Below are 26,141 nucleotides of genomic sequence, written 5' to 3' on the forward strand. Positions count from 1 at the left end.
TGTAGAAAAAGCTGAGCCAGAGGTACGGACGTCTCTCAGAGTTTGGACTGCTGTGACGTTTTGGTTCGAGCATCGCCGTCCACCTGAGTTCTGGCTCTGCCTCGCGGCCTCCTGATAGGATCCTAACCGGATGCCCTCACCACCTCCCCCGTCCCCTCTGGACGTGGAGGAGCTGTGGCTCCGAGTCCATCACAGAGGCCCATCAGCCGCTTGCATCAGTGATTTCATTCTTTCGGTCACTGCACAGAGTTATTTCCTGTTTTCTAATCATTGGTTCTTGTGTTGCTTTCACTTCCTTCCTTTGTTGTTTCCCCCTCAGACCGTCTGTGCTGCCCTCATTAGTCTCACTGTTTTATTCCACACCTGCTCCCTGTCTGCCAATTACCACACACACTCCGAGCTCACCTGTCAGGCTCCTCGGGCTTTCCCTGATCCGGTTCATCTTACCTTGTCACTGACAGTTTTACAGAGTTTGCCTTTTTGCCTGCTTCCGCTTGTTTTTAAGCAAAGATTTGGATTTTGGACGTGGTCCCCTCCTCCGTCTTCATCACTGGCACGAACTCCTTTAACTACGCGTTTTGGCCTCCACTGTGTAGGTTTCTTTGGAGTTGAACTGAATAAATATTTCTCTAAAGCAACACAAGCTGAACACTTTGAAGGAGGACTGGATTAGAGGCATCAGATTTCTGTTTGTGCAACCTTTCGTTGGAATTTGCTGACCAAAGGTTGGGTCGTGTTTCAGACCCCACGTCAACAATATTTCACACAAACGCAGCCATGTGAAAGTGACGACATCCTTTCCCACAGAAGTGTTTACGTCAGGTGAAACCATGTTTTCTTAATTAAACTGAGTCCTGTGGACAAACTCCACCTCCCCCATCCTGGCCTACATGATGGTTGTCCCTGATGACCACTTCTCCACGTCTGGCAGGTTCTGGGTGGCGTGGTCCTCCATCTCCAGTCTAAGACAGTCGAGCCGGGTTTGTCGGTAGACTTTTTCCTCGATCATCGTCCGCCGTGGACACAGACGGCTGGAGACACCAGATCCGACTCGCTGCGATCAGCTACTGGTTAGCAGTAACTTAACTTTGGTGCACGATTCTCCTGGACACACGAAGGAGTAAGAATAACTCTGAAACCAGCCCCACCAGGTAAAGTCAGCGTGTGGGAAACGCTGCGACGTTTTATATGTGAAAGGCCAAAGTGTGTGAGCCTGTTTGCCGTTCTGCATCACCTGCCCGACACACCAGGGAGCGAGCTCGACATATCCTCTCTCAGATTTTATTTTTACAGAGTGAAACAGCTTCTGTCTCCTCCACACTCTGAGCAGCCATGGCAGCAGCTGGCAGCGTAGGTGTTAGAAATCTGCCAGCTCGGGACCTCGCTAACCTCAAACCCGAGCAGCGCCGCACCCCAATGCTTCCCTCGGCTTTCTGCTGCATCTGCAGCCACCAGGACCACGGAGTGTGGTGGCTGCAGATAATAAGTACACACCGAGAAGCAAATGCAAACAGACAAATTACAAACACCGGGGAATTTTCTGGCAGGAGCCGCGGCAGTGAAAATGATTATTGGTTTAATTTCCAGCGCTCTGTGTCGATGGTCTCGGAGCCTCGTTACAGCTGGCAGCTCCTCCGATGTGGAGAAAGTACAACGCCGACCTTGGGAAGTTACAGCAAAGCCATTCGTCTTCTCTGTCTGTCTTTGTGTCTCGAGCTCATTTAGGATTTAAGACAGAACCAATAAAAGTGTGATGGATCAGATTTACATGCCGCGGTTAAATACGGCGCTCATTACAAGGACGTGACAGGGAGCGGCGAGGAAAACGACTCGAGATTGGTTTGACAGTGAAACAGAAAGGATGGAGGAAACGAAGCTGTAGTGGAAGAAGACAAAAACTAAGACAGAAAGGAAGGATGAAGGAAAAAGGAATAAACACAGGAAATGAAGCATAAACACAGGAAAAGGATGACGGAGACGGGAAAGGGATGAAGGGTAACGCTGGAGAAGGAAATGAGCAATTAAGGAAGTCGGGAAGAAAAATCAGGAGAAATGTTTTAGTGTAGGATGAAAGCAAAGAGGAAAGGAAAAGGGCGGGAGGAGATGAAGACAATCACCCAGCCTGGTCTCAATCATCTTCATCATCATCGTCCGAGCTTCAAGGATTCTGGACATTAAACAATCAGGATGATTTTCTCATTTTTTTCAACGTGAAGTTTGTCCGTGCTGTAAATCACAAACACCTCGCCCTGCAGCGTGCACAACAGCTCCAAACACCAAAGCCTTCGAGATCCACCTGAACCAATCAAAGGTCTGTCAGCGGCTCACCTGTGACAGCGCTCTGAGGTCAGAGGTCGCAGCTGCCCGTTTCTCAGCAGGTGTAGACGAGCAGCTGAAGCTGCCAGCTCCGGTTCTCTGGTGACTGTGCGAGTCGACCGCCGTCTAATCTTCAGGCCTGAGTGGCGACACCTATCACTCGGCTACCTGCGCCGTAACGGCGAGCATAAATGGAAGTGTGATGACGTTACGAGCTAACCCCGTGTCTTTATCCGCACCGCAGCAGGAAAGTGCTCTCGGTTAAACTCTCTGCACCATCGTGTGGTTTAAAGCGGTATTGCACAAACGTAGAACCTCGCAGTCTCGATATCAGAGACGTTTGGGAAATAAATCCAAAGCAACCGTTTCGTGGTTCTGCTGATAGTTCCAGTTCATCCTGGAAGGTTTAAAACTCTTAAACAAAAGTCATTTACAAAAACAAATGAGCAGTTGAATAATTGCATGAGGACGGTTTAATGTGTTGATCTGACGAGCTCCCTGCACGACTGACGAGTTCTGACGACCAGTTCTCAGGTTTCCGAGGTCAGCTGTAGGCAGAGACCGTCACCAGCGTCCGATGCAGACTCATTCTGCCCGATGAGCAGGCCTGAAACATGCAACAAACCACTCCGTTCAGAAAAGAGCTTCAAGGGTTTCCCTCACAGGCCTTCGAGGGGTAAAGAGTTAACCTGGTAAATAACTGAGATTGCAAATATCGGCCAAAGCAAATGCAGTTTTTTAAAGTAGCCCTACAAGCAGAAGGACAAGCAGAACAGAAAAACACAACCAAGCTAAAGAATACAGAGAAGGAAGAGTGAACAGACTACGACAAAGAAAGAACGATGAATCGAGAGAGAAACCAATGAAAGGGAAGTATAACTGAGTATAAACGAGAAAATGAAGGATGATGGGTTTGGGAAGGACAAACATCTTCCCAAGTTTCTCAGAGTTTGTCATTCAAACGTCCGGCCTCCCCTTTCAGGCTCAGCAGGGCCGGAGACGAGGTCTCGAGGCTCTCCATCACCCTGATTCATACAAACCCTCAGCTGTAATGGACCCGGTGTAATGAGCGCTGCGCTAATGAGCAAAACAAAAAGACAGACGAGAGGAAAATAAATAAATAAAAGAGCAACAAAGAGATTAGAAAGTGTTGGAAACGCCCGCCAGGCAGCTCAATATCTCCTCTGGACAGGAAGTGGCACAGGATGATGGACCGAAGGCCGAAGTCTCAAAGTCAAACTTCACTTTGGATCTTTCACACAGACACCGAGTGTAACCTAATTATAAAAGGTATTTATAACCAAGCCATCGTGTGATCAGGTAACAGCTACTAGGCTCAAACACCTGTGGACTACAACGACTGCAGCTCCCAGTGTCCTTTAAAAGCTTTGACGCTGGGCAGCTTCAGACTGTGGCTGGTTCTCACGCTTTGACAGGTTAGAGCAGAGCAGCAGACAGTCGACGGGACGGATCCGGTCCAGGTCTGTGCTCTGTTTATCCACAGTCAGCCTCATGCAGGCTAAGCAAATGTTTTCCAGACATCCTTTATCCAAAGCTACAGTTTCAATCCTGTGATGTTCCCGGGATAGAGCCGATAAGCTGCCCAGCAAGTCAAAGGATCTACTGAGCATGCTCAGAAACCTAAACGTGCCTGTTGTGGCTTCAAAAACTAAACTGAAAGCAATGAGCACCCAATCATCAGCATGGAAACACTCGCTGCAGCCAACGCTGTAGCCGTGCATCCATCAGCACGTAGGAAACACCGCTGAGGTCCTCGCACCGGCCGGCTGATGTTTACTGACGCACAGCATTCAGTCTTTTAATACATGTTGTTGTTGAGTCATAGAGGAACTTTAAAACACTGTAATTAAACACTTAGATTCTCCTCCTGCAGCAGCCAGTGTCGACCCCGTCCAGTCCTGCAGGACCCCGTGAGTGTGGCGGGCTCACAGAGGGAGGGGCTCGGAGGTTTCTGACCCCGTGACGCCTCCCAGACGAAGCGTTCTTTAGCTGGGAGCAGACCCGTCGCAGACCCAGGAAGCTCTGCAGAGACGAGGCTTGGGTGGAGCACTTTTTATATCAAAAACAACCATTTAGTTGCTTCACACACTCACTAACACACCGATCAGCAGAATTAAAGTCTAACTTTGTTAACGCATCAGGTTATCTGAGTTTATCAGTCGATTATGAATCAATACTGACAATCACTGATACCGTACTCCATGAATAATTGATCTGCGACTCTGCACCGAGGGAGACTCGTGTTTGAAAGCTTCCTGTGTGAACGAGCTAACTCTGCACTCGGGCGAGTCATCACTTCAGAGGGAATTCAGTCGTGTGATCTCCAGGAGACGAGAAGGAAGGAAGCAGAATAACTGAGAGGAGCTGAGGAGGCGAGGGAAGGAGATGAGGAAGGACAGAGGAGGGCGGGAAAGGCTGGAGGAGTGAAAAGCAGGAGATGTCCACGATTACTTCATCATCAGAAGGTTTGTTATCTGCTGTCAGCACACGGCTGACGAAGTCAGGGGGAGAGCTATTTTTAAAAGAGGGAGAGGAGAAGAAGACAGAGGGGAGAGAGGGGAGAGAGGGAGAGAGTGGAGGGAGAGGAGAGAGAGAGGAGAGAGTGGAGGGAGAGAGAGGAGAGAGGGGAGAGAGGGGGAGGGGGAGGGAGGAGAGGGGGAGAGAGTGGAGGGAGAGGGAGGAGAGAGGGAGAGAGTGGAGAGAGGGGGAGGGGGAGAGAGGGAGAGAGTGGAGAGAGAGAGGAGAGAGGGGGGGAGGGGGAGAGAGGGAGAGAGTGGAGGGAGAGGGAGGAGAGAGTGGAGGGAGAGAGAGGGAGGGAGAGGAGAGAGAGAGGGAGGGAGGAGAGAGGAGAGAGGGAGGAAAGAGAGAGGGAGAGGAGAAGAAGACAGAGGGGAGAGAGGGGAGAGAGGGGGAGGGGGAGAGAGGGAGAGTGGAGGGAGAGGAGAGAGAGAGGAGAGAGTGGAGGGAGAGAGAGGAGAGAGGGGAGAGAGGGGGAGGGGGAGGGAGGAGAGAGGGAGAGGAGAAGAAGACAGAGGGGAGAGAGGGGGAGGGGGGAGAGGGAGAGAGTGGAGGGAGAGGAGAGAGAGAGGAGAGAGTGGAGGGAGAGAGAGGAGAGAGGGGAGAGAGGGGGAGGGGGAGGGAGGAGAGAGGGAGAGGAGAAGAAGACAGAGGGGAGAGAGGGGAGAGAGGGGGAGGGGGGGAGAGGGAGAGAGTGGAGGGAGAGGAGAGAGAGAGGAGAGAGGGGAGAGAGGGGGAGGGGGAGGAGAGGGAGAGAGGAGAGAGGGGGGGAGGGGGAGAGAGGGACAGAGTGGAGGGAGAGGAAAGAGAGAGGAGAGAGGAGGGAGAGGAAAGAGAGAGGAGAGAGGGGAGAGAGGGAGGGAGAGGAGAGAGAGAGGGAGGGAGGAGAGAGGAGAGAGGGAGGAAAGAGAGAGGGAGAGGAGAAGAAGACAGAGGGGAGAGAGGGGAGAGAGGGGGAGGGGGAGAGAGGGAGAGGGGGAGGGAGAGGGAGAGAGGGGGGGAGGGGGAGAGAGGGAGAGAGTGGAGGGAGAGGGAGGAGAGAGGAGAGAGGGGAGAGGGGGAGGGGGAGAGAGTGGAGAGAGGGAGGGAGTGGAGAAGAAGACAGAGGGGAGAGAGGAGAGAGGGAGAGAGGGAGAGAGTGGAGGGAGAGGAGAGAGGGGAGAGAGGGGGAGGGGGAGGGAGTGGAGGGAGAGAGGAGAGAGGGGGGGAGGGGGAGAGAGGGAGAGAGTGGAGGGAGAGGAAAGAGAGAGGAGAGGGGGAGGGGGAGAGAGTGGAGAGAGGGAGGGAGTGGAGAAGAAGACAGAGGGGAGAGAGGAGAGAGGGAGAGAGGGAGAGAAGAAGAAGACAGAAAGGAGAGAGGGGAGAGAGGGGGAGGGAGGGAGAGAGAGAGGAGTGAGGGGGAGGGGGAAATACTGATGAGGACAAAGTGAAAGACTCTGAGACACAAACTCTGGATCAGTTTGTTTTTGGTGTTTTGTTGCTCCGGTGCAGAGAGGATGACCTACTTCTGCCTCCTCCTCACCTCCCTCCCTCCCTCCCTCCCTCCTTGTCTGTGGGCCTCACCTGTGGCTGTGGGCCCTGCAGGGATTTTCAGTGTGTGAGCTGGAACAGGTGAGCGCACACCGCAGGATGTCAGCCAAGTTTGTGAGATTGGCTGAGAGAGACTTCAGCGGATCGTCACATGTCGGAGAAGCAGCACAAGGCTGCAGCGCCACAGCAGGAGAGTCGTTCCATCCTGACGCACAGTAACAAGCACTTGTTATTCAAGGACCCTCGGGGGCCCTGAATCCACTTTCTAAATAAAAACATGTAGAAATGTTTTTACATAATTAACAAACAAATAAAACAGAGCGGGCTGCCGGCTGCCCCGCGCTGAAAGCTGAGCTTTACTGGCAGCCAGGATCCCGCCTGCAGGGTTTTAACACTGCAGAGCTCCTTCAACCTGCACCATTTCTAACGGCCTGCAGGGGGCGACTGCAGCCGCGCTCGCTCTGTGACCTCAGACTCCATAAACATCAGGACTTACTGAGGTCACAGAATAAAACCGGACTTTTATTATTGGGTCAAACAGGAGGAGACAGTGATGCATCCGCCACACCTCCTCCTGTATCAACTACGACCCGTATAAACTCCTCCTCCCCGCGATGACGTCACCAGCTCCCATCACGGCACCGCCTCCTCAGCCCGCTGCCTCTGTGATCCCTGTGTAACGTCCACCTTACTGCAACGTGCGGCCAGGAAGGCGTCCGTGCAGCGCCTGCCTACAGCACCGCTAAAGCTGCCACCATCACGCTCGTCACTCACTTATTTATCGTCTCTATTCATAATAGAACACAATAGAGTCTCCGCCTTTGACTCAGTCCTTCATATTTCCCTGTGATCTCTTGTCAACCTTCATCCTGGAGCAACGACGCACGAGCTGTCCGCCAACCAGGCCTCGCTCCAGGCCAAGATGGCGGCAGCTCGAGGTCACCAGAGTGGGCGTGTCCATCGACTACACAGTGTGTGAGCTTGTCACTGAGTCTAAGGATGAGAGTGTTAACGTGCATGTTGTACATTGAGAGAAATCACGCGAGCACGCCGCTCGGGGCCTGGACCCTCGCCACACTGGCCTCCCTGCTCCTTCATCCGCTTCCCGGAAACGGAAATCCAAACGAGGAGATGCGGCGAGGAACCAGGAGACAGGACAGAGCTTAAACGGGAGAGCGGTCAGAGATGCTGGCTGTGTCGCTCTGTGGTTAAAGACAGTTCGTTATTCCCAGCTCTGGGAATCATAATGAAATTCTAACAATATTCAAAGATTTGTTTTAAGGCTGCTCAAGGACCTGCAGAGGTCCTGAATTCCCCGAGAAATAAAAACAGGGAGAAATTTACATTTTTACATAATTAGAAAACAAAGCAAAGCGGGGCCCCCTGCTGGTCTCCGGGTGCACTGCAGTAAAATGTTCATGAGCTCCACAGCCGTCAGCCGGGTGTCACCCCGTCCCGTCATCACAGGAACGCTGTTTTAACCTTCTTCTCCAACCTGTTCCTAATGTATTGGCCTTTGACTTTATGCGCCGGCCTCGCTCCGACCTTTCAGCTGCAGCAATGATCTAATTTTCCTGCAGAGAATCATGAATGTTTCATCCGACGCCTGTTTATCCCGCTCCTCCCCCTCTCTGGCAAAGCCCTCCAAATTCAGCCAAAGTCTCCCATCTCTCCTCCCAGGAAGGAAGACAGCGAAACAACAAAACACAGCCTGCAGCAACGTCTGGCATATTCAGGTCATTCCACAACAACCCGGCGAGCGCGCAGGTACACGGCTCCAGCACAAGCTGAGGCTTAGGAGGATTAAACGCCGCTCTCCCGCTCTCGCTTCTTTTCATTTGTTTTCATGCACTTTTTCCTGGAAGATCGTAATGGCTCCACTTTGTGACTGGCAGCAGACTGGCTGGTAAACCCGAGGCCCCTGCTGCGCCGCTCTCACCCCGAGGCTGCTCTTAACGTTAGAAAACAACTATGTGAAAATGATTCTGACACAGAAACAGCAGAAAACGAGCCTGCGATCAAAACACAAGTAAACCAGAGCTCAGCTGCAGCCGCCCTCACACAGCCTGCAAAGCTTAACCAAAAGCACACGTTTAAACATGCAGGATGCTCTCACCCCAACCAATCACAGCAGACGGCCCCGCCCCTCCCTGAGCCTGGTTCTGCTGGAGGTTTCTTCCTGTTAAAAGGGAGTTTTTCCTTCCCACTGTCGCCAAAGTGCTTGTTCATAGGGGGTCATATGATTGTTGGGTTTTTCTCTGTACCTATGAAGCGCCTTGAGGCGACTTTTGTTGTGATTTGGCGCTATATAAATAACATTGAATTGAACTGACGTGGGTCTGAACGAATGAAGCCATGACCGCTCAGAAATGATGGAGAAAGTGATGAGAAGGCATCGCATCTGGACCCGCCCCTCTGCGCTCCGACACTATTCACAGCATGAATACACCCTGTAATATTGTTGATACAGCGCCAAATCACAACTACAGTCGCCTCATATTCATACGGTAGACTCTGCAACAGTCCAGAGAGACTCACTCAGGCCTGTGAGCACAGGGTGGAGACAGTGGGGAGGAAAAACTCCCTTTTCACAGGAGGAAACCTCAGAGCAGAACACAGGCTCTTAGAGTGAACTAACACTGTTGGTTTCATTATCTGAGAGTTTGGTAAAAAGACACTTTTGAAACGTCCTGACGAGGCTTTGATGGACGTGGTTACTCCGACACTCCTGACACATGCCCTCAATAATGACGATAGAATCAGACTAAAATGAACACTGAAACTAATAAAAACTAAACTGAGAGAAGAAAACCTTAAAAAGCAAAGCTAACAGCTACAGGGAGTTTATTCTGGGGGAAAGTACTCTGATTACTCTTCTCAGTAGCCAATGGTTACATGTAATAAATTACTCAGAAAGTAACTAAAGATGCCCTGATCTGGTCCATGGATCAGATTATCAGTCCCGGCTCAGGAAGTTAGCTCAGGTATCGCTGATGATGTAATGAACATTCAGGTTTCACATTTCCTGCCCAGTAAGGAGACCTGACCATCCAGCACCGAGGGCGTGTCTCTGTGAGGAAGATCATTGGTGGGCCTGGAGCAACAGGTACGCCAAGGTAAGACAGCTGTGCTGAACAGGGTGTTTGCAAAGTACGAGTAGGCAGTAATGCATCATCGTGGTTTGGACTGTCCAAAGACACACTGACTAAAACCAGCAGAATAAACACGGCGGGGTCTGGGTGGAGCTGGGTGGAGTCTGGCTTCAGCCTGAGACCTTTAAAGAGTTTATTTCCTCCATATGAAAAAAAAACCCGGTTTCATGCACTCACAGGTAAACCAGGCTTTCAGCTGCACGCCCACACAGGTGGGTGCCCACACAGGTGGGTGCTCACACTGGTGGGTGCTCACACTGGTGGGTGCCCACCTGAGGGCCCGTCTAACCCAGGAGGACAGACTCTCCTGTTTCATGCATTTCTTCAAACTCGAGCTTCCTGATTTAGTTTCATTTCTGTAGCAGCTGGTGTCACAGTAACGTGGTTTCAGGAGCAGAGCATGCTGGTACATGTAGTCACAGAGGACCACGTCCTCTCAGCAGGACTGCAGCTGAAGGAGCTGAACTCCACCCGCAGAAAGACACCAGCGTTATTGATGTGGTAATGAACTAACCGAAGTTTGATTTCACAAGCTCTCCTCCAAACACACACACACACACACACACACACACACACACACACACACACACACACACACACACGTCTGAGGCGGCGGGCCGAGCCAGCTGTCTGCCTCTGGGCAGGCGGGATGAATATATTTTATTTGGAGAGGCAGCATCTGGCCGTTCAATAATTCAACACAGCGGCGCTCCGCGCGGAGGCGAGCGGGGAGCGGCGACTCTCTGATGTCCGTGCGGAGCGCCGAGTGCTGTCACAGCTGCAGACGGCGTCCCAGACTCACCTCAGAAAGGCAGAGTCAGACTCCAACTCCTCCCGATTTAATCATGTAGCACGGGGAGGAGGAACGAACGGGTCTCTGCTGAAGGCGGAGCCGGGTGTGGACTCCACCTTCACCTGTTCAGCCTCACAGGTCACCTCGACCGAGGCCTGACCAGCCTGATAGTTCTCCTCCACCCGCTCACTGCGCCTGCTCGACTGTCAGAGGAGGAACTTCCTGTTTGGTGTGAACGCAGCAGGAGGAAGGAAGCTCTCTGCTGCTTTGATCCTCCATCAGGTGGAGGTCGGCAGACTCATCGCTCCATCTGAGCCCAGCGTGGAGCTTCTGCTCCATCACTTCTGACTTACACGTTCTTAAAAGGGTCCATCGACCACATCCAGCACGTTTTTAATTCTGAGGCCAAGTTTAAGATGAACATGAAAAACTGTCAAGGTTTGTTTTCATGTTCAGGCTGAAAGTGGGTCAAAAGACTGCTTTTAAAATATATATGCTGCAAAGTTTTTAATATAAGAGAAAATTTCACAGCTTTTCAAAATTTTCAAATTTTATACGAATCGCAGAAAAGGCTCTAAAAACGCAACGATGTGAGGTGCAGTGAAGCTTAGCGGAGCCTCCGGTGGAGTCTGATTACTCTGATTACACTTGTTTCTCATTAGTTTTCAGTTTTACTTCACAGTGATTGTTACTTAATGAGCAGCTCAGAGCCTCTGTGACCCGTTTGTCATCTTCTGTTTTTCCAAATAAAGAACAGAGTTTGAGCCCTGATGATGATGATGATGATGATGATGATGATGCCACCCATCCAAACAAAGTCACAGCAACAAACGTAGCACTAAGCAGCTGCATGGAGCCCGACCAGCTGCCTGCTCTCATACCCAACGCTGTTAGAGACCTGAAGTCATGTCATCGTGTCCAGAAAACAGCCAGCGCGCTTCAGCAGGTTAAACTATAGACAGACAGCCAGAGACACAGACAGACAGCCAGAGACACAGACAGACAGACAGATCGATGGATGTCGGGCTGACAAATAAAAATCATCCTCAAACACACAAAAACACGCAGGACTTTTGGGCTGCCACTCCATATGAAGGCTAAAATAATGGCGCTGACCCACGGCTCCAAACAAAGGTGCTTCCTTCATGACTTCCTACAGCAGAGGAAACGAGGGAGCGTCCTTGATGAAAGGAGCCAAGGATGGAAAAGATCCTTGGATCACCTCCTGTCTGCAGCTGTTAGAAAACCTGACTTTTAAAACTAAAGTTCACGGTGAGTTCAAGGTCCCCGTTACTTCTGCCTGCAGTGAAACTGAATGGAGGCGGAGCTACAGTGCAGCAGGAGGAAGTGTGACAAACTTCAGATGTAGCCTTGTCGTCTGTACTGTATATAGAGAGATGACAATAAAGTTTACTTTGAGGCAATTTAGTCACTTCCTGTGAAATCCCAGCCTCAGTGACATCACCGCCCTGCCTCTCTGTCATGTGACCTCCTGTCGCATCATCTTCAGGACGCAGTTGGTTCCAGATATCAGAACTAATCCTGTCACCAACGAGACCAGAGCCGGTCCAGACGCTCCGAGACAAACTTCTTTACCAAAGCTTTCAAAGTTCTCCTGGTGAAGGAGGAGGATGAGGAGGGATGTGGCTCAGTGTCAGCATCTCTGACGTGTCTACATCAGGTCTCCTGGTCACCTGAACCCATGAAGTTCAACTTTGCAACAAGACACACCTGCTTGTACCTCCATCACCTCCGCCTCCATCACCTCCAGCAGACACTCACAGTGCAACACGTACAGGTATTAAACGACCGTTAGGTTCACACGCTCACCCCCTGAGGATGAAACACCTGAGCGCCTGCGTACTCACGCCCCGAACCTGCAGCCTGAGCCCCGCAGTCACGTGACCCCTAACCCGTCAGCACACCCAACGTAAACACAGGCGCGAGCGTCTCCCGCGGCTACCAGCGGGGGCGCGCACGCAGAATCGTCTCACCTGTAGTTGTATGACGGGAACTTCGCGCTCTCTCGGAGCATCGTCCTGTACAGAGACATCACCTGCGATCGTGCAGCCGCCGCCATGCTGTCTGCGACTGGGCAGATCCTTCCGCGACGCTCTGAGCTGAAGGACCTGGGCACGAGGCTGACCGAGGAGCGCCTGCGCAGAAATACGAGACGCCGGCGGATTGTTTTCCGCTTCCGCTTTATCGGTGTGACCCCACGTGACACTCTAAGCTGTGAGTGTCACAAAGAGCCTCGCGCTCACAGGAAGTTTAATTTACTCTGACCTGAACTCGCAGTGATCACGCAGGCGCGCTCCCGACGCCTTCACAGCATCCGGCGCTGGAGTGACAGGAGGTGAGTTCGCGGTGCTCCTCTAACCTCTCATAACGCACGTGAGCCTTTAAATCCACGTTCATGAATGGACCACAAGCTGGTCCACGAGCCCCACTGTGGGACAGCAGCATACCGGCCCACGCAGCGCGGAACTTCCACGCTCAGAGGGCTTTTTACGGGTCAGCATGGCAGCTGCTCGTCTGACAGCTGGGGACTCTGTGTGTGTGTGGGGGGGGCACAAACAGGGGCGTGCACGTGGCGTTAGGTGTGACCTTCCTGTGGGGTTATCTAAACCCTCCATCAGGTCTGACGTCACACACCTGTAGCTGACACGCTGATCTGTGGTGCTAACTTCTTCCTCTGACCTTTGACTACTCTGACGTCATTAACCAAGAGTGACTCCTGTCAGTCACCTGGTCTGTTACCATGGTAACTGACTCAGAGTTTCAGCTAAACCTGCTCCGTGGACAGAAAGGCAGGATTATGTTTCATTAAAACAAAAACAAATGTTTTCCATGTCCAGCCTACAGGCCTGTTAGTCAGACTGTACCTGAGGGCAGGCGTGTGCGCAGGTGGTGCTGTCAGTGTGTTGTCCTACTGCCAGGCCTGGTGGTGTAAACCTGTAGTGATGGGAAGGTTGCTCCTGGGATGCAGACTTCCTGCTTCCACACGCTGTAGCCGAGGTGCCGACGACGCTCTCGGCTGTACGCCTGTAGATGTTTGCTGAGGGTTTCGGTCGTCGTGCCAGATGTCGTCAGCTGTCTTGGAAAGTAAAATGTTTAAAAGTGCAGCCTTTGATGGGATTCCTTCAGAAGCTGCTGGATGTCGAAGAAAAGCTGAGATCCTCACTGATGTTTGTCCCGGGGAATTTAGGGCTCAGCAGAACACGGAGGGTGGAAACCTTTATGTCCTCGGGACATCTGAGGAAAGAGCCTGTGTGGCTGCTCGGAGCAGAAAGAGGGACGCAGTGAAAAAGCAAAACAAAACTGGTTTGAGTGGTCTGAAAAGTCTCATTATGTACCAAGTAAATACACTTTCTGCTTAGTCTGTTTCTGTGTTTGCGTAAAGTCCACTGGGTAGATTCATCCAGCCTGGTCCATCTGTGTCTTCTTGTCTTTGGCTTTTAATTTGTTCACTGCTGAATATTTACAGCAGACATTAATAAATTATAAAGAAAGTAGACGTCTCCTTCCACGTGTCCAGTAGACGTTTCTGTTTTTGACACCTCTGGAATATTCGTCATCCGTCTGGATGTGGATGCATGTCAATATTTCAATAAACGTTTTTCACATAATTGATCAAATATAGGAAACGCCCCATCCATATACAAATATACAAATACAAATAACAGCTCGTTTCTCATCACAGAACAAAGCTGGTTCTGGTGGTGAAATTTAGATAAGATCATCGATTTTATAATGTTTATTCGTCCAATCAGAGATGAAGGTCAATTTGACCGTCGGTTTAATGTTTCCATGATGTTTAACAGGAGATCTTAAAAAATTAATTAATTTCTGGAGAATTTTGATGCCTACGTTCATGATGGGTCCAGTTGGAGTTATTAATTTTAAAAACTCTCCAATATCTACAGGTGACCTCACCGGAGTGGGAATCATTTAGTTATGTCTGTCCTGAAGAATAATATCTGCAAACAAAGTAATAAGGAGGTGTCTCCCTCACTGCTGTGGCCACAGGCTCTGCTGCAGTGATGGAGCACAGCTCTGACTCATCGCTGTGAATCAAGAGCTTCTGAGATGTTGTCGTTAGTTGGGATTTGTGTGTAGTAGTTGGATCCATCTGAGGAATGTTTGAGCTGATCCGAACCTCAGAAGCAGTTTCGATTCTGAGTGCTGGATATGTATTTAGAGCTCGCATTGCTGTGTTTTTCATTTAACATGTTTGGAAGTCTCCTGACATTATGACAGCCCTTAAACCTCTGCTGGTCTACAGAGAGCCTCATCTGTGTGCAGGAGCTGCCCTCGGTCAGGCGTTGCTGTGGTTTTAGGGTCATTGTAGATAATCTCAGAGTTCCAGTTTCTATCATTCTTCACACACGTCGAACTTCTCTTTAAATGCTTGCTGACCGCAGCATGGTTACCAATCACAGCCACATTTTTACTCGGGGTTGTAACTTCATCGATATTTAACAGTCAACATGTCTGCATGTGTCATTTGCTGTCAGTCTGGGTGGATGTGTCCACTGCTGGCTGAAGGGTGGAGTTAGTCCCTCCTGTAATGGTGTAAATGTATTTTCTGTGATAGGATGTTACCTTTGATGAGCTTTGCAGTTTGATTGGTCTTGGTTTAAGGACGGCCCCCTGCAGCCTGACTGTGACAGGAAGTGTGAAATAGCCAACCTGTTGTCACTCGTGTTACGTGTGATGTGGTCACGTGTGTTTCTTTATCTGTTGTAGGCTTGAAGTCGTCCCAGCGCGTCACGTTGACACTCAAACGTCACAGCAGAGAGCTGCATGTGATAAACTACTAGATCACAGGGAAACCTCAGCTGTACTTGTAGTTTTCAGAAACTTGATCATTATCTTTGCATAAACAGGAGCTAACGTTCATGAGAGGCGTGATGTCACTTCCTGCAGAACGACCTCCGTTTGTATTTTGGATCTTTTCTTCTTTGTCTGATGGATTTTCTGTTGGTTCTTCTTCTCCCGATCGTCTGACGCGCTGAGACGAGGCTGAACATTAAAGTTTACACACAGTTTTATTGAAAGTGGTTTGTAATTCGTCCCGTGCGTGTCGGGACAGTTTCTGGACAATGTTGGAGACGATGTTCTGAATTTTTACTTTATTGCTTAAACTGTGAAGTCCGAGTTTACTGGAAACTGAAAAAATGATAGTTTTTAAAACAAGAAATGGTCACGAAGGATTAAAAATATCCACGAGGTGTGGATGTTTCACTGGGAACGGTTTGAATATTTAAATATGGCGTCCCAGCACCGCCTCAGACCGGCTCTGATCTCTGTTTGTTTCTTTGGCTTCATCTGCTTCTCCGTCAGGAACGCCGACATCACCTTTTAGCAGGAGGATGTTTAGCCTCCTTCTTCCAGCTGTTCTCCTTCACTACATCCATGACCCTCCCTCCTCTGCACATGTCCAAACATCCGTCCCTCTGATGGACTCATTCCATCTCCCAGTGAACATGTGAGCGTCTTCAGCTCGGCCTCCTGTCCTGTGTGACTCCGATGAATTTGAGTGTGCTCCTAAAGGAGCCGTGATCATTAACACCAGCAGTCGGTGTTACAGCTCACTGATATCAGCTGAGCCTCTCTCAGGCTTCCCTAACAAAGCCGTCAGACGGAGTTCCTCACAGGTGAAGTCTGTGGACGGTGACGAGGCGTTCGCTGTCTTCTCTGCTGCTCGGTTTGCTGAGTTCCGACTGGTTTAGCCCTTACAGTGTCTCTGCCTGATTAGAGACGGCAGGAAGTGAACAGAGAGGATAAATGTGACTGTTTTTAAATATTCTGCAGATGCTGTGAGCTCGTCGTGTAGTCAAAGCACTGCTTCAGTGATTTAAACCTCCAAATGTTCACTCGCAGCTGCCGACGCAGCCTTCAAACGTCTCCTGCAGGACAGCGGACGCAGAGATGTTCACGGGGACGGTATCGTCAGAGGTGACGTCATTTACAAACGACAGACACGGCAGGTCGTCATGGCGCGCTGCTCGCAGACCACCTCAGCCCTTAATGCAGACTAGCTGCTGCAGAGTCAGGCTGTGTGAGCGGAGCTGAGGGTGGTGCAAACGTGACGTAGTCGTCGTTTATGGTCAAGAAGGAAAACTTCAGCTGTCCATCAGATCTGATGTAACCGTCAACGACACGACTCCCACCCTCACTGCCTGACTCGCATCACTGAGCGCGCTCACAAAGATGGACGTGCGTGTGTGTGTGCGTCTGTGTGTGTGTGCGTGTGTGTGTGTGCGTCTGTGTGCGTGTGTGTGTGTGCGTCTGTGTGCGTGTGTGTGTGCGCGTGTGTGTGCGCGTGTGTGTGCGCGTGTGTGTGTGCGTGTGCGTGTGCGTGTGCGTGTGTGTGTGTGTACAGTATGATCTTTAGCAGTGGATGTGTGAAAGGTCACAGACTCATCCTGTTTGTTGATGCCCTGCTGTCTTTGAGTGGAAAGGTCAATGACACTGCTGTGTGTGTGTGTGTGTGTGTGTGTGTGTGTGTGTGTGTGTGTGTGTGTGTGTGTGTGTGTGTGTGTGTGTGTGTGTGTGTGTGTGTGTGTGTTCATGCTGATGTGTTAGTTTGTGTGTTTGTTACAAAAAGAAACAGCTGACGATATCGTTGGTTGTCATCTCTGTATTTTTAGTCCGCTGTGTGAGTTTACGTGGGTGTCTGTGTGTGCGTGTCCTGTACGGTGGTCTTTTGGAGCAAGCTGATTGGCCCCTGACTGCACGTTGTGGTGTTTTGGGCAGAACGTGACGCGTCGACCTGGAGCAGCTCTTCGCCCTCCTGCTGCTTCTGAAACGTTCATGAATCTTTGTTCTGATTCGAGCTCAGACGTTCAGACCCAGAAGCAGCGTCTCCTCCAAACAGGCAGTGAAAGAAAGTTTTGGATTTGCCTTGAAAATCCTGACTTTCCATGATTTGCCTGATAAATTAGCTGCTTTCAGCTGGTCTGAAACACAGACTGTTGAATCTCTGAGGCGATGGAGGAGGAGAGTGAAGGTCCTCGCCGTGGCGCCGACTGATGGACGGCTCAGCAGGAGCTCAATAATGAATGCTTGGACGTCGGTCTTCTCTACTGAGGTCGGAGGTCAGCGGTCAGGACAGGTGGAGTGAAACTGTGTTGTGACCGCAGGCCTGGTTGTTTCTGCTGAATGTCGTCCTCGTGCTGAGTGTTTCCAGGACCGAGGCTTTGATGTCTGAAACCAGAAACTCGGCCTGGGTCTCCACACCATGCACCGAGCAGCAGCGTGGTGCCCACACATTACATGCGTTCATTCCCATCTTCAATAAGCATGAAGCAATAATCCTGAGCAAAAAGAAACTCCGGAGCACTGATGGGTGCAAATATAAATGCAAAAAGCATGAATTTTAAAGGTGTGCAAACTTTCTGCAGACTTTGGGAGAAGTTTGTTTGGTGATCAGGCAGGCGTGCAATCCTCGCCTCGCCTCAGGCCTAACAAAGCTGTCTGCGTGGTGCTGCGAGCCGCTGAGAGCGGAGGAACTCCTCGCTGAGTCCGTATGAGTTTGTTTGAACTGTCGGCCGCTTCGCTCTCACCTTGAATCACGCTGTGAGCTGCAGATTGAGTTTTCACTCTCCGGCTGCTTTCTGCCTGGCGGATCAAGGCCCCCGACGTTCCTCCCATCGATCGCTTCCTCCCCCGTTCAGAGCGGCGGAAGAATCCGTCTCGGACACATCAGCCCGTGACCCGAAACTGATCACTTCCAATCCACCCACCCACCCCTCCATCCATCCATCACCTCCACTCCTCAGGCCTCCTCCTCTGCACCTGCAGCCTGAAGCAGCTGGACAGGTGTGTGTGTGCGTCCTGCATCCACTGCGAGTGTTTTCTCTTCATTTTTATCGACAATAAAAAGAAAATAAGAGAAAAACCCAGACTGCACCCAAACACATCAGCGGCTTAACTAATGATGTGAGCTGACATTTAGCCAAAGTGCTGAATAAAACATGAGCGGCTCACAATTTAAAACGACTGAATGTGATAGAGAAACTACTTTCCAAATTTCCTGAATGTCATTCCAGGCATTAAGTGCAACAACATCGGGCCTTTGCATTTATTTCTGAATGAATATTTTATGGCTCTGACCTCCGTCGTGCTGCACGCAGACACATTTACGGCGCCGGCTTTCCTGGGATTTGGCTGTATTTGCTGTGTTTAATGTCACACTCGGGCTGCGGGGATTGAAGCGAGTGTGGCCGATGTAAACAAACCCGATCTCTGCTTTAATTGGCAGAAAAACTGGAAGTAAGCGTCAGAACGAGGTGATGCTTTGAAGTGTCGGTGAGAAGCTGGAGAAAGTCCAAATCAAAGGGTTGCAGGAAGTGGACTGAAGGGAACATCTGCGGCGATGATTCACACTTTATTCATGATGATAAGTTCCTCACACGGTCGGGACACACAGGAGACCGATCCACGGCAGCGGGATTAGGCGTGGGTTTAGTTCGAGCTGACGCTCTGTTAGCCTGCTGTGGTTAATGATGAGAGCACAGATGTTAGCATCGAAGCTTAAAATGTACAAACTAACAATAAGTTTCCTTTTTTTACTCCTGAAAACATTTCAGCCAGTTTATTAGTGAAAAACAACCAGTTCCTCTAATGTCCACTTGAGGCAGACTGCAAAAAGTTTGCATTATTAGGGGCGTGGCCTCTTTGACTGACAGGTGGCTGTAGCTGCTAGCTGTCTGCTAGGCTTCACCTCAGCTAACTGAAGTGGACCGCTGGAGTGTGTTTGCGCTGTTATTGGTCGGTTATCTGACCAATAGCATGGCTGCTGTACTAACAGATGATCTTGAACCAGAGGAGCCGCCCTCTGCTGGTCATTAGAAAGACTGCCGCTTTGACACTTCAGTGTTAGCTTCACTCTTAAGGCACAGAAGATGCAGGCGTCTCTTTGTATGTACACAGCAGAAAGAGTAATAAAGAGTTTAATGGAGAGAATATTGGAAACCTTTGATCCGTAAGGCAAACATGTGGACGACTACACCGTGGACCCACACATGATACTGCAACTCTAATTGAAAAGGCTCGTGAGGTTTCTTTGGTTTCATTTTAATGTCAGTGTTTATCAAAGTTGTGGTGTTTAAGTATGGGACGGAGCATATTTGGCAGGTTTGTGGAGTAAATGTTCAGTACCAGCTGAATTCAAACCCGGGCACGTCTCTGCCGCTGTGACGGCGCTCTTGAGTTGGGTGAAACCCAGCACTGAGTGTTTTTTCACTCACACATTCAGAGAAATATGAAGGCATGAGGTCCGTCTGTGTGAGTCTAAATGAACCCAGCTGGCTGCTTCCCTCCATCCTTCAGCGATGGAGGGAGGAGAGGAGATCAGAGCCGCAGCCTTCATTAGCTTTCATTAATAACACGGGGGCCATCCACATCCAGCTCGCTGCCTTCGCCGGTAATTACCATCCATCGTAGATTTCAGCCGGGGAGACATCGCCTCTGGGTCTCAGAGCGGCTGACTCTGTTTGTTGGGCCGCTGTTTGCTCCCAGAGAATACGTTTGGGAAATGAAAGCAGGTTTCCTAAACGGAGCAAACCATAGTCCATTAATGCAGGATGCGATGTAGCGGCAGGTTTTGTTCCTGATCCGAGGTCTGAGGAATCTGAGGTGATATCCAGGTGTTTTTGTCTTTCCTACAAACTACAGCACCATCACTGCCGCTGGCCAATCACGTCGCTGTGATGTAATAACTTTGCAACTTGTGTAAAAAGAGGGAGAAGTTTGATCTCAGGGATTCTGGCAGAAACACTTCGGTCTGTCAGGTGAGGCAGCAGGTAGTGTTGGACGAACGGATCAGACTTTCACCTGGGAGGGTGGGGTTTGAGTCCTGAGAGATGCAGAAAGCCACTCATCATTGGTTATTTTTAGTTGACTTGATTGATTAGATTTGAATTCTTTCAGCTGCAGTTTGGTTGGATTTAGGAAGCTTCTAACAGGAACACAGTCGGGTGGTGAAAGGAGATCTTTGGGAGTCTCCTTTATGCCGATGACTCGCCGTCGTCAGTCTGTGGATGCAGGGTCTTCCATCACTGAGACATCCATCTTCACTGGACGAAATTCAGCCTGTGGTGCTGATGTTGTGGGGCCGTCCTGGGTGACACGCCTCTGCAGCGCCATGTGGAGGGCGAGGGCGGGACTCCTGTTGTGTCCGTGGTGACGTTTTCTCCTGAAAATCCCAATTGTTTTCAGACTTCAGTTGTCATTTTGTAATTTTGTTAAAAAAATATTGAGAGTAAAATAACACAGAGCTCAAGCTTCAGTGAAGCTGCTGAATATCAGAATCTCAGGTTCATTTAAACCAGACTTACTGTTGTGTGAGTGTGTAAAACTCTACTCACTGGTTGCATCTCACGGTGCTGGCAGCAGGAGGTGACAGTGAAGTGACACTTTGTTGATTCTGTTTGTGGTGGAGGCCATAAGTGAAGCTTTTTAAGGTAGACACAAAGGGCCATATAAAATCTGACTTAGGGCCATGATTGGCCCCCAGGCCAGACTTTGGACACGCCTGCTCTGCACAGTATTTGACTGTAGAACAAGTGAAACAGCGCCCCTCTGAACTTAGATGGTAAAACGTGGTATTACACTCTCACAGGAGCGCAGGAGGCTGAGCTTGCGTCCCTTGGTGAGGAGAAAAAAAGTCGGGCATTTAAACCAGTTAGCTGGAGTTATTATGGTGGAGATTTGGTGCTTTTACCAAATGATAATGTCACTAACTGAAGGCAGGCTTCATACAGAGATGAAACTGTGAACTGGCACTGTGGGATTTGGTGCTAGAGCTCATCTTCAGTCTTTTCCTGTCCATGATTTCTGTTTGGTTCATGCTCACGGAGGTCCTGCAGGATTTAACAACCTTAAAAACTAATATCTGAGGACTGCGTGTGGGTTGGACAGACTTTTAAATCCGGCCTAAATGCTGCTGATGTGGAGAACTGGAGGAAATAAAACTCATGAAGGCATGAGGACGGTTTCTTCTAACTTTGCAGCTTTTCTGTTGGACTGCATTCAGCCACATGTGGTAATCAGCCAGCACCACGGGCTGCAGTCATAGGTTACTGGGAGAGACTGTGGTGGTTTGTGGCCTGGTCTGTTGTGTTGCACACTGAACACTGTTTGTGTATCTGCGGCACATACAGCACAGTCTGCTGCTTGTTTTGAACACTGCAGATGCTTCATCCTGTGAGCTCTCTTTAAGAGCCGTGTGGAGCAGTGGATCAGCGCTTTACACAAACAACCAATCAGCATGTGTTTTGTGGCGTTACTGATGCATCCCTGCAGTGTAAATTCTGGTTTTGGTCTCCACCAGGCTGTGTCCTGCAGCTCTTCTGTGTCTCCAGCTGAGCAGGATGCACTCTGGAGTTGTTTTCCCTCTGCAGCCCAAGCAGCACCGTGAGAGTGCCGACACCATACAATAAACTGAAATTCATTATGAAGCACGTTAGGCCGTCCAGCTCCTGCCTTATTGCTGTTAGATCTCTTCAGACCCCTCAGCACCACAGATACCTTTAGCCTTTGATGCGGCTAAACTGGTGCAGGTGTTTCAGAGAGCAGGGTGGACGGGCCGCTGAAGCTTCCCGACAGGTGACTCTGCTGTGATCTCAGATAAGCTTCAGCTGTAATCAGAAATAAAGGGATAAAACAAAAAGCGGCCCAGCAGTGCATTATGTTTTACTGCCCGCCTCTGAATTCATTAGTGCTTAATTTGAATAATAAAACAGTAAAACCTGAGCGGGTAAAAACTTGGACATCAGAGAGCTGCAGCCAAGGTGATTAACTGCTAACGGCTGTTTCCGTGGCTTCGCATTAGAATTAGCGCGTGTGCAGCTCGTTCATGGACGTGTGAAGCAGCGGCTCTGGATCTGCTCTCAGGAGGTGGTCAAAGCTTGTATCTATGCCGGCTGTGAGCACCACCAGGGTCACAGTGTGTGAGGTCAAACATAACAGGTACAGATATTAAAGGTGGGCGTAGCTACCACGATACCTGACACTGCCACCTCTTTGGGGGGAATTATTGCAAATTTGACACACCTGATGGGAAACACTGGCATGTTCGTTTTGGCTTTAGAGGGAATCGCGCTGCTCATAATGCTGTCCCAGCTGTTTCTTTTTTCCTATTTCTTCTCATTAGCATCACTTTTCCTTTTCTTTGTTTGCCTTTCCTGTCTCTGTTGCTTTTCCTTTCCTTTTTGTTTTGTATTTAATTTCTAACGTTAAAGTTCTACTTCTATTCTCTGCTTTCTTTAATTCGTGCTTTTTTCCTTCTCTTTCCCTACTTCTTGACATTATGAAACCAAACTCGTCTTTCTAAAAACATTCAGTCCTTGAACTCATGAGTTGAGTCTTTGCATAAATTGGGGGCTCGTCCAGGATGCTCTGGATTATGTAGAGGCTGAGTTTTCCTGTCAGCTGACAGCAGGATGATTTGAAGTGGTCACTGTAATATCTTGAGCAGGTTGTGGGCTCTGAAGTGTTTTATAACCGTCCGTGGTGGAGGATGTAACTGAGGTGCACTGCATGGTCATATGGTGGTGTTGTCATCATTTCCAGCTAAAGAATCAAACTGAGGGAAGTTAAAGGCAGGAAATATCATAGAAATGAAACAGTTTGATGTCTGATGGAGAAGTTGCTCCAGATGTGGGCGTTTCCTCTTTCAGTCATTTATAGGGCTTTGGAGTTGACGTCACGCCGCAATGCATTGTGGGAGCGCGGCGCCATTTTCGGGGTCTACGAATCAAAACAAACACACTGTGTTGGAACGACGACTAGAAGAAAGATGCTTAAAAGCAGCTCAAAAGAGAATGGACTGTATAGAGACCGATTGCGTCCAGAGGCGAAGCGGCGGTACTTGCAGAAAATAGCGTGCATTGGAAATGTGGACCCGTATGAAATACGGCCGTGGAGTAGAAACCTTGAAGACCAACCGCTATTGACGTAGCCTGACATATTTTTGTATCTTATCTGTGGAGTCAGTGTGTACAAGTCGTCATTCAAGCAAAGGTAAGTCAGCTGGAGTACTGCGTGTGAAATGCGTTTGATTTCCATCCGAACATTCACATTAGTGCAGCATAAATTCATTCATGAGGGGAAATCACAGTGAGAACATGTGGAGGCTGTTAGAGGGATAACATAGTGAGTTCAGTGCACTGATGTGACATTGTCCTGAAGGATTGTTATTCTTTATGGTTAAAGAAATTGCAATGATTTATTCATATTTATTATAAATAATACTAATTATACATCTTGCTTCCATGTTTGTATCCTGTGTCACTAAAAATACATTTTATTTTAATTTTATACATTGATTAATGACCTGCAGAATCTCCTTAACATATTAAGTGATTCATAATTGTCACTTTATGCTTTCTCCATCTCTAAAGTGATGACATCCTTGCATTACATCCTTTAGGTTCATTTTCTGCAGGCAGATTTAGAATATAACCTGCAGCGTTCTATAGATGGACACATAAAGAAATGAAAAATCACATGTATGTGCTAACTTTCTAAACACTTTGTTACATTTATGATAAAGTAGATAAAACACATTTATGTCGGCCTTGGATCATAGTTCTTGTTTTTGAACTTTGTCTGTGTGTGTTTCAGGTACTGCACTCTCAAAGACTGAATGAACCAGCATTGCAGCCATGGGTCACTGTGAGCATCACAGGGAAGGTTGAAGCCGCCCACTGCACCTGTATGGCCGGAGTCGCAGAGACCTGCAGCCATGTCGCTGCTCTTCTGTTTAATGTAGAAGCAACAGTGTTGATCCGTGGCACAAGGACTGTTACAGATGAACCTGCATACTGGGTTTTGCTGGGTAATATGACCAAGATACAGCCAGAGGTTGGCCATAAGATAGACTTCTCCTCTTCAGCTGCCCAAAAAAAGGCTCTTGATCAAAACATAAACAGACCATCTGTAGTGACGGGGAAAAGGAGCCGTCCTCAAAACAGAAAAACCCCACCTGCTACTGTGGAGGAGTTGTCACTGCTATTGGATACTTTGCTGGAACACAGTAAAGCTGTGGGTTGTGGGAATGACCCATAATGTTTTATCTAGGGGTCTAGATTTATGCCTGTAGTGCACTGCCGTGTAAATAATTTGCATTTACTGAATATGTACTGACTGAGTCCCACTGTTCAAAAGTTGAATAAAGAAACAAACTAATTTTTGCCCTTTTTTAAAATTTATTTATTAAAACCACTTTATAGAACATCACATCTGTTACAATGATGATGTCATTTATAGTTTACAAATGACAAAATGTTTACACAAAATCATGAGTGTTTACATGATATCACCCACTACTAACATTACTTTATTTATTGTATCTTTTGAAAAAATACAGCAATTCTAACAACACAAGACTTAAGAATATTTAACAGGAGCAGGTTTCATTCTTCCCTGGTTTTATTATCACACTGTTCACCAAACGCAGCAAACCTTCACCATCTTATCCAGGAGGGTCACCTCTTCACCCTCACATGGAAGAAGTAATCTGATTGGCATGGTGGTTTGTTTGAAGCAGGTTCCTTGTGTAGCGCTGGAACTCAGTCACGATGTTTCATCCATTTCATGGGCTGGTTTGCTGCAATAATGCCAAATAATTAGCAACTCTATAAATAGAAGGTAGTTCTGCAAAATCACTCAGTAGGATGTTTGTTCTAATTTGCTATGAGCTCAGAGCGCATCGAAAATAAAACTAATAGGCTATAAAGAGTGATATGAACATGTTTAGAACTTACCGGAATGAAAATGTCAGGAGCACCAACAGATATTTGGAGATGGAAGAGAACTGCACGTCAGCTCGTCTCACAGCTGCTATCCAGGCTGGACGCCTTCGTTTGGTAACATCGATACACGAGCTGCTCATGTTGCTTCCAGGTTGGGAAAGAATGAAAAGAGAAAGCCTTTTCAAGCTTATTCTCTTGCCGGTCGAGTGATCGAACATTGCAGCCGAACACACAGCAAATACGAACCATGGCTGTTGTGTGTGCCTTCGCTCCTTTTTCGCTTGCGCTTTGTTTTGACCCCGAAAATGGCGGATCAGGCCAAAATCCTTTCCACGCCCACCACCGTGACATCACGCTCCAAAGCCCTATACCAGCCTGCTCTGCTTTGGTTGGATTTTGGCTGAATTTTCAGCAGGATGATGAAAAGTTTCCACTGATGCTCACAAACGTCATATTTCTGCTACATCAGTGTGTTTCCTCCATTCAAAGAGTGGGAATGCTTAAAAACGGTTAGAACAGAAGTTAATGGGAAAGCTGTCGACTGAAAATGACGATTGATCCTGTTATTTCACGACACCTTCTGCTGCCTTTCACACTGCAAACACACACACTTCACCAGCAGGTGTGTTTCTGTGCTGGTTTTCCTCTTTAAAACTCCTCTGTGTCCATCCTCCCTCACATCCATCGCTCCGTCGAGCTCAGAAGACCTCGCCATCATTCAAGTCTCTGAATCTGAACTACATTACCCAGAAGGCCAATCTTCTTCCATGCCGGTGTTGATGGGATTGTAAATGGGGTCATACCCCAGGTGTACGTCTGTAACTGCTTTAGTGGAGCTGCTCGCTAACATCAGAGTGCATTGATGTAATGATGTTAGCGTGCTGCAGGTCGCCAGTGGGCGGAGACTATGGATGTGGAGGAAAATGACTTGACTCAGAGAGAATCAGATTGGAGGGATTTGGGAATTGGTTGGCAGCTGCAGCGCAGCATCAGTGCAGCATTCAATTCAATTTTCTTTATATAGCGCCAAATCACAACAAAAGTCGC

General features: G+C 48.9%; 2 protein-coding genes across 2 annotated transcripts in view; one reads left to right on the forward strand and one right to left on the reverse strand.

Annotated features, from left to right (window-relative positions):
* The window catches only part of lyrm4b (LYR motif containing 4), a 42,764-nt gene extending 30,281 nt beyond the window's left edge, over positions 1-12,483 (reverse strand). The window contains exon 1 of the mRNA XM_080864797.1: positions 12,324-12,483. Coding sequence (XP_080720923.1) covers positions 12,324-12,409 — 86 coding nt within the window. The 5' untranslated portion in view covers positions 12,410-12,483. The remainder of the gene's footprint in view (positions 1-12,323) is intronic.
* A 51-nt stretch (positions 12,484-12,534) lies between these two features.
* The window catches only part of fars2 (phenylalanyl-tRNA synthetase 2, mitochondrial), a 137,174-nt gene continuing 123,567 nt past the window's right edge, over positions 12,535-26,141 (forward strand). The window contains exon 1 of the mRNA XM_080864793.1: positions 12,535-12,685. The gene's annotated coding sequence lies outside the window, so the exon portion shown is untranslated. The remainder of the gene's footprint in view (positions 12,686-26,141) is intronic.

The sequence above is a fragment of the Rhamphochromis sp. 'chilingali' genome (assembly GCF_963969265.1).
Source record: "Rhamphochromis sp. 'chilingali' genome assembly, chromosome: 18".
Lineage (NCBI taxonomy): Eukaryota > Metazoa > Chordata > Actinopteri > Cichliformes > Cichlidae > Rhamphochromis > Rhamphochromis sp. 'chilingali'.